Here is a 14,817-nt window from a genome sequence, read left to right on the forward strand (position 1 = left end):
AATCTTGACATCTGGTAACCCTAACCCGGCTGGCGCTTTTTCTAAGAGAAAACACGCTTCTCGTTTCTCGATGATCGCCACCGTTGAACAGCGAAGTAGAAGTTAGGGATTCTTCGAAAATAGATTGAAATAGTATTTAGATACAGTCGCCATCAGATATATCGGAGCGGCCAAGGTGTTCACAATATCTGAACGCGCACTCTAATGCCCTGACAATAGAGGCGTGTTCAGATATTTGTGAACACCTTGGCTGCTCCGATATATCTGATGGCGACTGTACCTACAGATATATTCAAACTTTCTTAAAAAGTTAAGCGCCACCATAGGGGTCATCCATTAATTACGTCACACGAATTTCTAGGTTTTTTGACCCCTCCCCCCTCCTTGTCACACATGGTCACATTTGGCAAACCCCTCCCCCCCTAGTGTGACGTCACATTTCTACGAAATCGCCAAATCGAATTAAGTAAATACCTAAGTATTATTAATATTAGTGTTCCGTACAAAACTTTGTTCACGGAACACTTATGGGATCACTTCGGTCTTGCAAATCAGTTAAATGCGTTTTTCTCAGAGACCGTTTGACGTAGATACCTAAAATTTGAAACAGTTATAGCAATTACCACCACTCATATTGTAAATAAGTCAAAACTGCTTATTTCTTATTTAAGGGGGAAATTTAGGGGGTTGAGAGGGGTAGGTTGAAATTTTTTTTATTTGTAAGAATCGTGTGTGGTACCATTGGAAAGCTTGCAAAAAATTGAGTCGATGGACTGATTTTGACTTCATTTTAGAGTGCAATAGTTTCGATAAAAAATGCATTTAAAGTTGCAAGTTTTCATACAAAATTTTTTACCTCTGTCCTGGCGATTTTCGCGAAAACTATAGCTACTAGGCAGCTGACCAGTCAATACCCAACTTAAAGAAGCATGGAGACGGCGGGAAAATTATCAGCTTAACTTTATCTTTATTAGTTTTTCAACTGGAGCCTGGTCTTTGGTTGCTTAGGGCTAGCTAACTGATGCTTACACTGGTCATTTCATATTACGCAGTAGCTTTAATGAGAAAGATCCTTAGTTAAAACTTTGGCATTGTAATTTATGACTTATGTTTTTGACACAAAGTTTAATTCTGCTTGCTTATTTTTGTGGGATATTTAATTTTATCTGAATAGCCTACTATAAGTATGAGAGAGATCTACAAAATACAACCTTATTATATTGCAAATAGAGTTTAAATTTCGAACGGCCTTTCCAACCAATGGACTAGGTATCTCAAAAATCTGAAAAATTCAAATTAAGAATTCCATTCTTCACTGTCGTTGTGTTTTTTTTTTTACAATATGACACATAGAGTTAGTAAAGCGTATTATATAGAGATAATAAAGTCATTTAATATTTATTTACAGCTATGGCCTCATCTATAGATTTTTATTGAGAGTATCTGATTCGTCGAAAAAATATATACAATATTCGGAAGGCTGAGCTCTGCGTAGGACCGATTCGAAGGTCCGAAGCGTCCGACAGACGCTTACCTCCCGTAACTTTTCCAAGTATTTTAAACATAGATATATAATATACAAAGATTACGTCTAAGCGAGCTGCCACTGTTACCACTTTTGTTTAGTGTACGATTAACAATGTGGCCCACCTTGCTGTAGCCATGTCGATAAACTATCGACATTTCTTGCAATTTTAATTTTACTTCAAAGGTTTAACGATACCTAAAATGAACAAAAACGCTTTTATTCTTTATTGTGGTTATCAGATCACAATTTTATCGTCACGCCCCAGCAGGGAACCAAGGGAAAGTTCAGATATTTAATTAAAATACATAAATACCTACTAAAATATGTGTTCCGCAATAATTGAATTATTTTATTATATTATAATATATTCATTATCCATTAGCATTTCAATTATGTTTAGGTTTAACGAAGATATTGAAGCTTCAATTAATCGCTATTTCGTTCCGCTGTGTAGCGTTTTATCGATATATAACATTATTAAAATCGACTTTTCACATCCCTAAAAGAGCACACATATACGTTTTTACGCATACATACACAACCTGGTTTCACCTAAAACGACAACACCTTGATTTGAAGTCCATCTTTTCAACAGTAATAGAGAATCTTCTAATGTAATGTAGAATAATGTAATGTAGAGGCCCAACGGAGCCGACATGTCCCATAGATAAAGGCTCCTTCTAAATACGTAGATAAAAAAAAAAATCTTTTCAACAGTATGGTTGTCCTTTTTTGACAAACGGCATTTTTAAAAGAGCGAGGAGAGAGAAATGATACTAGTTGCTGCGCCGTCAAAGAGAACAGGCAACGTTGGGGCCTTGATTTTAAAGTACAAGTGTCCAAATCGCAAGATCCAAAGGCTGAAGTCGCGTTGGGCCGAAAGCCCGAAGCATCCAGGAGGTCAGTTCTAAACACAGGTCATTAGTACAAGTGTCTAAATGCGAAGACCGAAGGCTGAACTGAGCCCTACGCGGAGCTCGGCCTTTGGCCTTCGCATTTAGATACTTGTACTATTGCTCTGTGCTAAAGCACTGACATTTTGCTAAAGCTCTGCCTTCGGCCTTCGCACTTAGACACTTGTACTATTGTTCTTTGTTTAAGCACTGACATTCTGGACACTTCGCGCCTTCGGCCCTACGCGGAGCTCGGCCTTCGGCCTTCGCATTAGCTGTCTACACCACGTTTCACCATAGCGCCTGTGTCCCTGATACCGCCTGTCTCCATTTTTTTAGTAATATTCCGAATTCCATATTTACATAATGTTGTTGTAAGTTTTTTCAGTCACCACAAACAAATTTTGTCTCAGAATTGATGATATATTAAATATGTAGTAAAAACTACAGGGGTTGCGAAACTATATGGGTTCCTATAGGGTAGTTGAATACGGTATCCTAAAAACAGGCAAACAACCTCTGTAATATGTAACGATGCGAGCGGTACGATATCGTGAACGTAATTTACTTTCTATATATCTCTTTCGCACTAATGTGTCAGTACGAGCGAGATGCATAGAAAGTAAATTACTAAGTAAATTACGTTCACGGTAGCGTTTATGTCAATGCCAAACTGATGGTAGCCGTACGGAACACTAAATGCCTCGAGCTATCTCGGGCTTGGCCAAATTATTTTAATAAATATTAGTAATTTTAAAAGCCAAAACTGCTTAGGAAAGAAAATTATACGAATAAAAACGATTATCGTTTTAAAAACTTGTTATTTAAATGAACAGCGAATAAAATAATTTACATACATTTTCGGTTACTGATGAAGTTAAAGTGACGTCACAAAGTTTGTGTCTCCCCCCTCCCCCATGTCACAATATGTCACATTTTCATGACCCCCTCCCTCCCCCTAAACGTGTGATGTAATTAATGGGATGACCCCATAGCGCGCATGGCGTTCCATGGGATGAAACAGGTTTATTTACTGACATTGCTATTATTCGTACAACAATGAAAGACGATAGGAGATACCAACTTTTCTCTTAGCGACAAACCGCAAACGGTTGTAGAAACTCAAGTTTGATTTAAGCAAAGACAAGAAAATAATAAAGAACGCAGACCTTTAGTTACTTTACAATATTTTTCTGTGTTGAGCTGGGGCCTTATCGCTGTTAGTGAACTGTGAAACTCAGCTTATTGGATTCTATTTTTTTACCATTCTTTAGTTTTCATAAGTACGTTATATATACATTCACGAAATTTCGTAAAAATATGCATTCGTCTGTAATTTAAGGTTTCAAATAATTACTTGATTGAGTATATTGAACCCAATTGGCAAAACGACCTCTCATTAAACATATCGACGTAAGAAATGACCTCCTACTCATCGAAATATCCGTCAAAAATCTACTTCATCTACGAACTACTAAATTAATTAAATTAACAGTCTTGTGAAAGTTGTCCTTACCCTGCAATCACTTTGTGGTTTGTTGTAGCAATGCAACACAAAAACAAACCAGAAAATGACTAGGACTAGACTGTTAATTGAAAATCTTAAACCTTATACTTAATAAAATAGTAATATAAATTCTTGTATACCTTGTTTCTAGATTAAATTGTCTTAAAGGTCCTTTGCGTTGTTGGCTTCGCCACATCCCCCAAAGGTCCGGGCCCCGTGGTCCCGAGATATGAAAGTGACAAATGGTTCAGTCTAAATATACGCCTACAGACAAGACTTCCACCAGACTGAGTATAGTCGCGCTACCCCCTCTGCCACGCATACGGTAATTTTACTCCATGTTCGAGCCGTAAGTGTCTTTGTGTGACTTCAGTCTAAATATTTTTCATTCCAATATGACACTGCCATTTAAGTTGGTAAAACTTTGTTAGTTTATTTCTACGCGGATAATGTTTACAAAGTTAATTGCTAAAAGTTGAACACCGAGCTAAATGCGTTCATCTTAATCGTGTAATCTTATCGTTCGTCGTTTACGCGGGCTAATTATGATTTATGTGAAATGACAGTCGTAAAGCAGGTTGCTAAGGATTAAGATCATATGATCATTGTTAGATATGGTTACACTATTCAATTGAGTGCGTCCGCTACAAGCGAGTACCTACCTATACCGCAATGGGCGCAATGTTTACGGATACGAGTAGTTAGGTTCATTCAGCAGCAGAAGTTGCTAAGCGCGCGAGGTGTTCAAAATTACCTTGACACGCTCTTATTCTCTTTACAATAAAGTCTCGTCAAGATCATTTTGAACACCTGGCCTGCTTAGCAACTTCTGCTGCTGACTGTACACTAGCTATATTCCTTGTCTTTTTAGCGCTTTCCCGGTTGCTTCCTAAAAGAGCCAGGGGTTCGATTTGTGTTGGGAGACCAGACGGCTTTACTTGTAAATAAATAATGTTGTCGACACGAAACCTTCATGTGACGTGTACTTATCCAGTGGCGTCCGTGTGGCGTCTTGTTTCGATTGCCAACCTATTTTTATGGAGTCACAATTATAAGGAGATCACTTTCATTCTTTGCTTTCCACAGATATATGTTACCTGTAATTTATTAGAAACGCGGTGACGCTGATATTGCATCAAACTGAGTCAGTTTGGGGAAAGCCTTAATACTATATACTTAGGTATCCACGTAAATCGTATAATAATTTAGTTCAAAAACCAATAAACAGGGGTGTTTCATCATCCGACCAACATTATCGAATATGCTTTAACATATTGCATCACTAAGCAAGTCGTAAATACCCACGACGCGGATTTTCCTTTTACGTGTTTCTAATTATATGTTTTCATTTCCAGATTATGTTCTCCTTCCTATCGGTCGGGTGGGGCTTTCTATCGGACATCGACATCGAGAGCGAGCGGTTACGGGCCATCGGCGGGCAGAGGTTCGCGCTCTGGGCGCTCGCCAGGATCGTAGGGCTTCGGCGGTACAAAGGCACAGTCAGCTACGCGCTTATCAAAGACATTAGTAACCTTCCCAAGCCTAAACAGCCTCTAGTCCTCAGCCACAGTATCAGTCAGGACGGAGCGTTAGATTCGCCTGACGCAGAAGCCTTCATCGATTGCGACGAGCAGGATTCTAATATCTGGACGAGCTCCGTGGGCGGACCGGGCCGACACCAACGCGTAGACTCGTGGTACTCCGTCAACTCCCGCCGCAGCGCGTTCTACAGCACGCGAGGCTCCGAGTACCACAGCGTGACTAGTGCCGGCTCCGAAATGCGGTCACCCGTCCACGCGTGCATGCACGGCCCCGCGCCCCATCTCCCGGCGCTCATGTCCCAGCTCCCCGCACACTGGACGCACGAACAAGGAGAATTCGTCATGGTACACGTATCCTACCAAGCGTACATCGGTGAAGATTTACTCTTCGCGCCGCGTTCGCAGCTCTCAGACGGAGTGATGTGGATGCTCATCATCAAAGCCGGTATATCTCGATCTCAGCTGCTCTCGTTCCTACTGGGCATCAACAATGGGAATCACGCAGAGAGCAACAACGAGTACATAAAGCTGATCCCTGTAAGTGCGTTCCGGATTGTGCCAGAAGGTTCGAGTTCGGGCGGCACGCTCACGGTGGACGGCGAGCTGGTCGAGTACGGCCCCATCCAGGCCGAGGTGTTCCCCAACATAGTCAACGTTCTCGTCCCCGACCTCAAATAACACCACAAGTATTAGCTACTTAAGCGGATTGAAAATGACTGATTTTAGTTACCTAAACTACTTAACCGAGAAGCGGTGTCGACGCTGCGACTCTCGCGGCAAGTATTCGTTGATGGTTGTGTTAAGAAAATGTCTAAATTCCACACCAAAGCCTTTATTTCAATATGGACATTCCAAGAACTTTAGTGATTTAGTTTTAAAGTACGTTTAATATTTTAAAATTGGTTCCACGGCTGTATGTGATAATTTCTTGCATGTATCGGTTGTTAAAAATTGCAACTAGTCAATATTTTCGAAATTCGAAAGTAAGTGCCAAAAACGCGCACTCTAAATGTTTTGCTTGTGCAACTTTCTATGGAATTGATATACAAGTTTGCTCAAGAATCTTTATTATTAAATAATGAGCAATCAATGAACTAATGAAGTGAATTGCAATAATGGTAATACGTCCATCGTTCTCATCTCTCATTCCATTCCAAGTTTGATTTCAACGAGGACCAATTTTTTCGTATTGTAAAAATAATGTGTTTTATACAATTACATGTAATGTTTAGTTGCCTCTGTAGATTTTTATGTTGTTTAAGACCTAATTAAAATAATTAGTGCAATGGTTTGGGTTGGGATGTTTGGGAATACTTAATTTATGTTTGTAATAGGTTTGTTAAGTGTAATTTAAACTACTGTAATGTTTAAAACTTTCTGTGATAATAATTAATTCTGCCATAATGATTTATTTCAATCGATGTGATCGATTACATGTTGTGGTGACAGCAGCGGGGAGACCCACCCCAGTTAGACGCCTAATTTATTTATTAATTATTCATATTAGGTACATATTATTGGAGGGTTTAGTATTAATTTTTGTAGCCTAAGTGTAAGCGCAAAATGTATTAAATTAAATGTTATACCTATTAATATGCCTATACTTTGTTTTTGTTATTTTTGTAGTTTAATCACAATCAGCTTTTCTTATTGCCACAAAACAAAAGTTTATTTAAAACTTTTTATATTAAAAATAGCTAATCAAAGTATGTCTGTAACTTTCTTGCTGAATTAACTTTAAGAAACAGTAATTGATGAACTTAGATTAATTTCTTTACAAAGTACCAAAAACTGATTGTAAGTTTTATAAAAGCAACTAAACCATTTCTTGATACATTTCCGTAGAAACTTATAAGCACTGCTAATTCGCTACGATTTTTTGTTAAGTTTTTCCAGTCTACATTCTATTCCTAATGATTTTAAGCAATGTTTAATATAAGTATGTATATTATAAGTAGATTATGAAGTAAGTGGGTTTTAAGAATCTAGTACAAATACAAAACTATGCTGCTAAAGTGAAAAATGCATTACTTCTGGGATCTCCGTTTACTGATCTCCTTGCCGACAGCTGAATGTTATCCTTATGCCATTATCAATAAGGACTATTATCTGGAAAGGAAACAGACTTTAAGCTCAACATATGTATTTTTGAAAAATATGAGAAGCCAAGTTTTAATGAAATAATAGTTAAGGCTTAATATCATTAGATTTTTATAAGAAATATAAAACAATTCAATTCCAACGGTATCTTAAAGAAATTATAATGCTAAATTGGTAAAAGGGTTTTATTCATCCAGAACTATGGATGACTGTCATCCAAATAGTTTGGGATTGCTGCAACACCGTCATGTTGACTTTGAATCGTAATTCCTCTAGTAAAGAATTATCATCAAATTGTTATTAATCAAGAATTTTAAACACCATCGGATTTTGTGAATAAATGTTATTCTAATTCCAAGTTTATGAAACTGTTGTCAATAAATTATTATTCAAAAATAAGTTTCTGATTTTTCTTTAAGTACTTTTGATTTGACCCGTGTAGTCTCATCCGCTACTAATGCTACTATTTTTTTAGCCATGTGACTGTTAGTGTCTATTTGATGCAGACTGTAGGCACACTAGAGATGTGCGCCGATGGCAAAATCATCGGCGGCGGCGTCTGATGATTTTTTGACCGGCGGCGGCGGCGTGATCGGCGTGAAATCGGCGTGGCATAATTTTTGATACTGCATGAGAACGTGGCTGTAGAAACTCTACATTAAAGCCTTCTGAGTATTTACTAGGCTATCCAAAACATATTATATGTGTTTTCTAAATTATTACCGAAAATTATACCCCATTGTGTCACTTGGCAACCATTTTTTACCAATATCAACTTAACGGTTACCAATGAACGGTATGTTTAAATATTAAAATAAAAAGGATACTTTAAAACGCTACATTTTAGGCAGTATTTTTATGAACTTTGTAAGCGGAATAAATAAAACATAAAATAAATTCTTTATAAGTTAAGTCTTATATCCATATATATTGACTTTTCCCAGCCGCTGTTGCCTGAGTCGCCTCACCTAGGATTTGTTACGAAATAATGATGGACTACATACTTTACATTCGTCTGAACTGAGTTTAACAGAAATGAATGTTAGAATAAAATTGTCATCGTTTTCGAAAGTAAACGTCTCTGGCAGGTTGATTCGCTGATGATACTTGGTGATTTAAGTTCCTATAAGTAGGTATAATTGTTTAGATATCTTATTACGAAGCTTTAACCTGACTTTTATAATTTTGATTGAAATATACATATATTGTTAAGTAAAAGAAGCTGAAATACTAAAATGACTAAGAATTGATCGTGTGTATTTTTAAATGAAATTGTATAATATGCGATAAATAAATCAAATCATATATATCATAAACAGGGCTGTTTGCTGTCACCATTGCTGTTCCTGATTGTCATGGACGATGTGATGCGCAGAGTTACCAGTCAAGGGGAAAGGGGGCTGCCCTGGGTCAATGGCAAAACCCTTGAAGATATTGACTTCGCTGATGACCTGTGCTTACTCGCTACGACACAAGACTATCTGCAGTCGAAGACCGATGACCTGGCCGATGCCGCAGGAAGAGAGGGATTGCGTATCAACTGTGCTAAAACGAAAGCTATGCGCCTGCACGCCCAGAATGCAACGCCTATTCTAGTAAACGGGGAGCCAGTAGAAGAAGTAACAAAACTTACATATCTGGGAAGTGTTATGAACCCCCTGGGAGGTGCAGAAGCGGATGTTGAAGCTCGCATCAATAAAGCCCGCGCCGCATATGCGCAGTTGAAACCCGTATGGACTTCCACAGTCATCACTCGCCGCACCAAGCTAAGGATTTTCAACTCGAACGTAAAGTCGGTCCTCCTATATGGATGCGAGACATGGCCCGTCAAGCAAGACATAACCAGTAGACTCCAGGTGTTTGTAAACAAGTGTTTGCGGCGAATCGTAGGAGTCTACTGGCCACGGACCATCTCCAATGTTAAACTATGGGAACTGACTGGCCAAAACCCTTTAGCTAAGGAGATACTTCTGCGGAAATGGCGCTGGATAGGACATGTTTTACGAAGGCCAAACAATCACCTCTCCAAGCAAGGGCTGACCTGGAAAATTCCCGGAAAAAGAGGACAAGGTGTACGTACCACCTGGAGGCGCACAGTGGAAAAAGAGGCGGCATCAGTTGGCCTCGGCTGGGCGGAGCTGGAAGAGGCCGCGCTGGACCGCGAAGAATGGAAATCCCTTCTGAGAGCCCTATGTCCCTGATGAGGGATAACAGGATATCATCATCATCATATCTATCATATGATGACATTGATGACCCTCATGCGTGTCACCAGCATCACACGAGAAATCATAAAATACGCAATTATAATCGTGGTGACAGCTTGCTGGAGATTCTAAAAAGAAAATAGCATGTTTATGTCCTAGGATATGAACCTGCTATTTTCTTGACTTTAGTTCACTGAATAGGCCAAGAAATAAGAAGTTATAGAGGGAAATGCTAGGAACACAATTTTTGACTCCGTAACTTTGTTTGGACTAGTTAGGAGGTGAACATATCAAAAGTCCCCGGCCGTAGTCCCGGTGCTGGGGGGGAGAGGGGGGAAAGAAGGTCTCATTTTTCGGTTTTTCACTAATATCTTGGAAACTATGCGTCTTAGCGACATGACTACTGAGACAAACCAAAAGCTGATAAAAATTGTTACAAGTTTTATTCAGTCAAGTTTTTCGATATCTTGAATAGTTTTTGAGATATCCGCTCTTGAAAGTTTATTTAGGGCTTTAAATTTTATCTTCATATCTACATTAGTGAAGCTGCTAGGCCGTGTTTAGTATCATTTTCGTATAAATCGGGGATGCTGAATTCATTTTTGGTATCACATTGACACCATTCCTAAGAAAAAACATATAAACTTTAAACAAATAACTTTTTTTTTAAATTCCTCTTCACGCTTAAACCGCTCAACCGATTTAATTGTAATTTGGTATACAGAAATTTCGAGTCCCAAGACAGGACATAAGATACTTTTTATCTCAATAATCATCCTTTAAAGTTGTGAAATGGAGTATGGGGGGAATTCAACTTCATCGACGAAACTGAATTCCTGAGGTTCATACTGCTTAAGGTGAGGTTTGAAGTCATGTTAGGTATCATTTTCATCTAAATCACAGATGTATACCATCCTAAATTTCACCTAAACCGGTTCAGCGGTTACTGACTCCCCATACAAACTTCCACCCCACTTTTCACATCCTCAAAAGATGCTTTTGGTTATAAAAACTATTCTATGTCCTGTGTCGAGACTGAAACTATTTCTGTACCAAATTTCAACGAAATTGGTTCAGCGGTTTAAGCGTGAAGAGGGCTTTTAAAAAATATATTTTTTTTAATTTTGTTTTTACTTCGGAATAGTGTCAATGTGATACCATAAATGAATTCAGCACCCCCGATTTATACGAAAATGATGCCAAACATGGCCTAACAGCATCACTGATGTAGATGTCAAGATAACATTAAAATCCCTAAATAAACTTTCAAGAGCGTCTATCTCAAAAACTATTCAAGATATCGAAAAACTTGACTGGATAAAACTTGTAACTAATTTTATGAGCTTTCGGTTTGTCTTAGTAGTCATGTCGCTAAGATGCAAAGTTTCCAAGATATCAATGAAAAACCGAAAAATTCGACCTTCTTACCCCCCTCTACCCCCCAGCACCGGGGCTACAGCCGGGGACTTTTGATATGTTCACCTCCTAACTAGTCTAAACAAAGTTACGGAGTCAAAAATTGTGTTCCTAGCATTTCCCTCTACAACGTTTTTTGAGCATTCATTTCCTGACCTACAATCAAGAGACTATTGGTGTAAAACAAAATGCGTACTACAAAAAAGCAGTGCAATAAAATATTAAATAATAACCTGAGATCCAGAAACGAGATCTTGTTTAAATTAACGCTATCGTTATCGCAGCTAACAGTGCTAACACCGTAACGACAAAAATTATGATTATTTGGTTCACTGGCAAATAATAAGCGAAAAAGCATAATGATCTTTACATTATACCCCTGACACTATCTACTCCCTAAGCAACATGGAATAAGACACGATAGGTATCAAAATTTCCCACGCCGATTATACGCCGGTCAAATTTATCGGCGGCGGCGGCGTGGAAAAATCATCGGCGGCGGCGGCGCGGCGGCGCGGCGCACATGTCTAAGGCACACCAGAAATAACATCTGCAGTAACATATATCTATATCTATAAAGGGTGGCAAAAAAATAAGTGCATTCCCGTTTCCAGGGAGGTTTTGGGATTATACTGAGCAACTTTTACTATGGGACCAACCCCAAAAAAAATTTGGCTGTTTCATTCATTTTGCCTGGTCCATTTTCTATGGGAGGGTAATTTTTTATTCTTGCGATTTATGGGTTGGTCCCATAGTAAAAGTTGCTCAGTATAATCCCATAGAATCCCAAAAACCTCCCTGGCAAAGGGAATGCACTTACATATTTTTTGGCCACTGTGTATATGTAGAATTTGACCGTGTGTTTGATATATCTTCAGATATCAGGTTTAATTGAAATAACATTTTCAATTCAATAAATTCAAAAACTTTATTATTACAATGTATTTATCTATTAACAAATTTTATTTATGATTAAAATAACTAAAATATAAAAGGACACCCACTTCAATGTTATTTAAATTCATCCGAAAATTGACTATACTCTAGTGTACAAATAAAAAGTAAGTAATCATACTTATAAATAGCCATCTTCCCCTCAATTTGTAGCATTTCTTAAAACTTAATTACTTAAAGATATACATATATTTGTTATCCTAAGGTCAGACTTACACTTGTAAGTTTTACTAAAGTAGGGACCAGAAGGTGTACTGAGCACATTGAAAATATAAATATTATTATGTCTCTATATGTTTAAATATGCAAGAGAGAGGCAAATAACGAAATTTAGATTTTCGATGTTCATTCTAGGCCCTCAGTGGTTGACTGTCCAATGTCCATGCACCATGTTATTTATTAGATTTCCACCTTTTATTTATTCATAGCCTTATTTCAGAATACATTTTTTTATACTATATCTAGTTTTCCTTAAGTAAGGAAAACTGTAGATTTTCACCTATTGTTAGACAAAGTATCGAATTTTGCATGTTTTAAAGAAAAATAAGCCAAAGATCTACTACTGTTTGCCCAACAGATTTAATTTAATTTTAACGGAAATTTTAGGACATTATTCATCTCTCATTGTAACAAGTTGGAGTTGGAATCTACAGTAGTAAGACTTACAAAAGTAAGGCCTAACAGTAAGTAAATAATTTCTCTACCAAGTAAGTTATGCTTAACTTATCTATGACCATTCTGTGAAGTTTTTACAATGAAACGCCATTGTGTTATTGGGATGCTCCCAAAGCTGATGGAACTAAAACTCTACTCTTAGTGAAAATTGCCTCAGATATTGTATAGCTACATGTAAAATGGAGTGGGATTCCTGATAAAGAACCTTGGGCTGACGACATTGTGGAGGCAGCGGGAAGGGACTGGATGGATACTGCTTAAAAATAGAGTAACATTGCAAAGCTTGGAGGAGACTTTTCCCCTAACAGGGACCACAAATAATTAAAACTAATCTTAAGTGATTTGTAATGTAAAATGTAAAATTTATGGAAACAAAGGCAATATATATATACATGTAAAATGTAGTAGGCAATAAAATGCTGGATACCAACCTCAATGACAGCATGTTACAACTGATGTGTAATTTCACCATGTAATGGATGGTAAAGTGTAAATATCACTATCCTATTACATTATTAAAATATCTTAACACCAAGTATTTTAGCAAACATACTGGATCTTAAAATATCTTCGAATGTGTCTTTAACACTTTCAGTGCCAAGAACCCGATAGGTTCATTTTGTATTGAAATTGGGGCTCTTGGCACTGAAAGTGTTAAGATATCTGTGTGTGTGACCCATGAAATCAAAACAAAATTAACCAACTTAAAATGCAAATGCATGTCCAAGCATTCAGACTTTTAGCAATGGTGAGATGAGATAGTAAAATAAGTGTGAGATCAAAAAAATTCAATACAGTTTATGTAAGTTTGTTACAATTGGACCTCATACACTTGTCAATAAATTATTGAACATCATTAGATTCATTATTCACATTCTACTGTAAAATTGTGAGCTCATTTTAGGCAGTTGTTACCATTAATATGTAAGCAGTCTTCATTATTATTCTCTGAAGTAATTTTATCTGAGCTTTAGTGAGTCTAGACTGTCAAGTAGATTCTGGACTTCGCAGTCGACTTGTTCCCGAGTGCTGACACGCTCAAGTCTTTCCCGCACAGACTCCAGCTCGCCGGGATCAGCTTTCTGCATCCTCATGAACTTTAACATCATTTCTACCACCAAGCAGATGTCAGCAATCAATTGCCTGGTTTCCTCAAAGTGTCCTGCGACACTGGGACGCATCTGGATCAGCTTAAGCTTGCTCTGGGCAAGCTGGATAGGGTTGCGCCCATTATTATCATGTGAGCTCACATCGGTGCCTGCATCCAGCAATTCTATCACTACTTTCACATGATTCATACAAACTGCGAGATGGAGAGGCGTGTTGCCCAGTGTGTCCTTGATATTCGGGTTAGCGCCGTGTTTTAACAACGTTCTTACCACGTCCACGTAGCCGCGGCACGACGACAGATGCAGTGGGCTCCTTTTGAACTCATCTGACGAATTAGGGTCAGCCCCTAACAGCAACAACTTCTCTACGAGCTCTGTGTTGTTTGTGGAGGCAGCGAAACGGAGTTTCTGATTTCTAGACGAGCAGATTGTCCCACCGTAACGATACTTGAGCCTGCAGTGTCTTCCTTTCGTAGAACACTTGATTTTACCGATGTGATCGTGTGGATTGGGTTCACTTAAGAACTCCACGGGCATGGGCTGCCCAGCGAGATTAATGGGTATTGCTCGAGGTTTAAATTTAAATTCGAGCACACACTGCGAATGGTCGAAAATTGGGTTGTCGCTACTTTCATTGCTGGTATCCACACCCGAATCAGCCATGATTGACAACTGTAATATTTCTCAAATATGTTAATTTCTCCAATGGTGTATTAAAACGTGACCATTTATTACTTATTCAAAAGAAACACAAATAGAGAAATAACACAGAACTTGTTTGCTTTGTGAATTTCTTCTGTCAGTGAAGTGTGGGTAATTTTCATAAAATGGGTCTCCAAACTTTGCGTAACTCTCAAACAGCTTTACACAAAGGCTTTACAAAAAAA

At 38.1% G+C, this 14,817-nt stretch overlaps 2 protein-coding genes across 2 annotated transcripts in view; one reads left to right on the top strand and one right to left on the bottom strand.

Annotated features, from left to right (window-relative positions):
* Positions 1-7,968, top strand: part of LOC134668801 (sphingosine kinase 1-like) — a 28,158-nt gene extending 20,190 nt beyond the window's left edge. The window contains exon 3 of the mRNA XM_063526252.1: positions 5,284-7,968. Within this exon, the coding sequence (XP_063382322.1) occupies positions 5,284-6,147 (864 nt within the window). The 3' untranslated portion in view covers positions 6,148-7,968. The remainder of the gene's footprint in view (positions 1-5,283) is intronic.
* A 4,126-nt stretch (positions 7,969-12,094) lies between these two features.
* Positions 12,095-14,740, bottom strand: LOC134668802 (ankyrin repeat domain-containing protein 54). The gene has a single exon (XM_063526253.1). It carries the CDS (start codon positions 14,591-14,593, stop codon positions 13,781-13,783), a length of 813 nt encoding a protein of 270 aa, XP_063382323.1. The 5' UTR covers positions 14,594-14,740; the 3' UTR covers positions 12,095-13,780.
* Positions 14,741-14,817: the final 77 nt, after the last annotated feature.

The sequence above is a fragment of the Cydia fagiglandana genome, chromosome 11 (genome assembly GCF_963556715.1).
Source record: "Cydia fagiglandana chromosome 11, ilCydFagi1.1, whole genome shotgun sequence".
In the NCBI taxonomy this organism is placed as follows: Eukaryota; Metazoa; Arthropoda; class Insecta; order Lepidoptera; family Tortricidae; genus Cydia; species Cydia fagiglandana.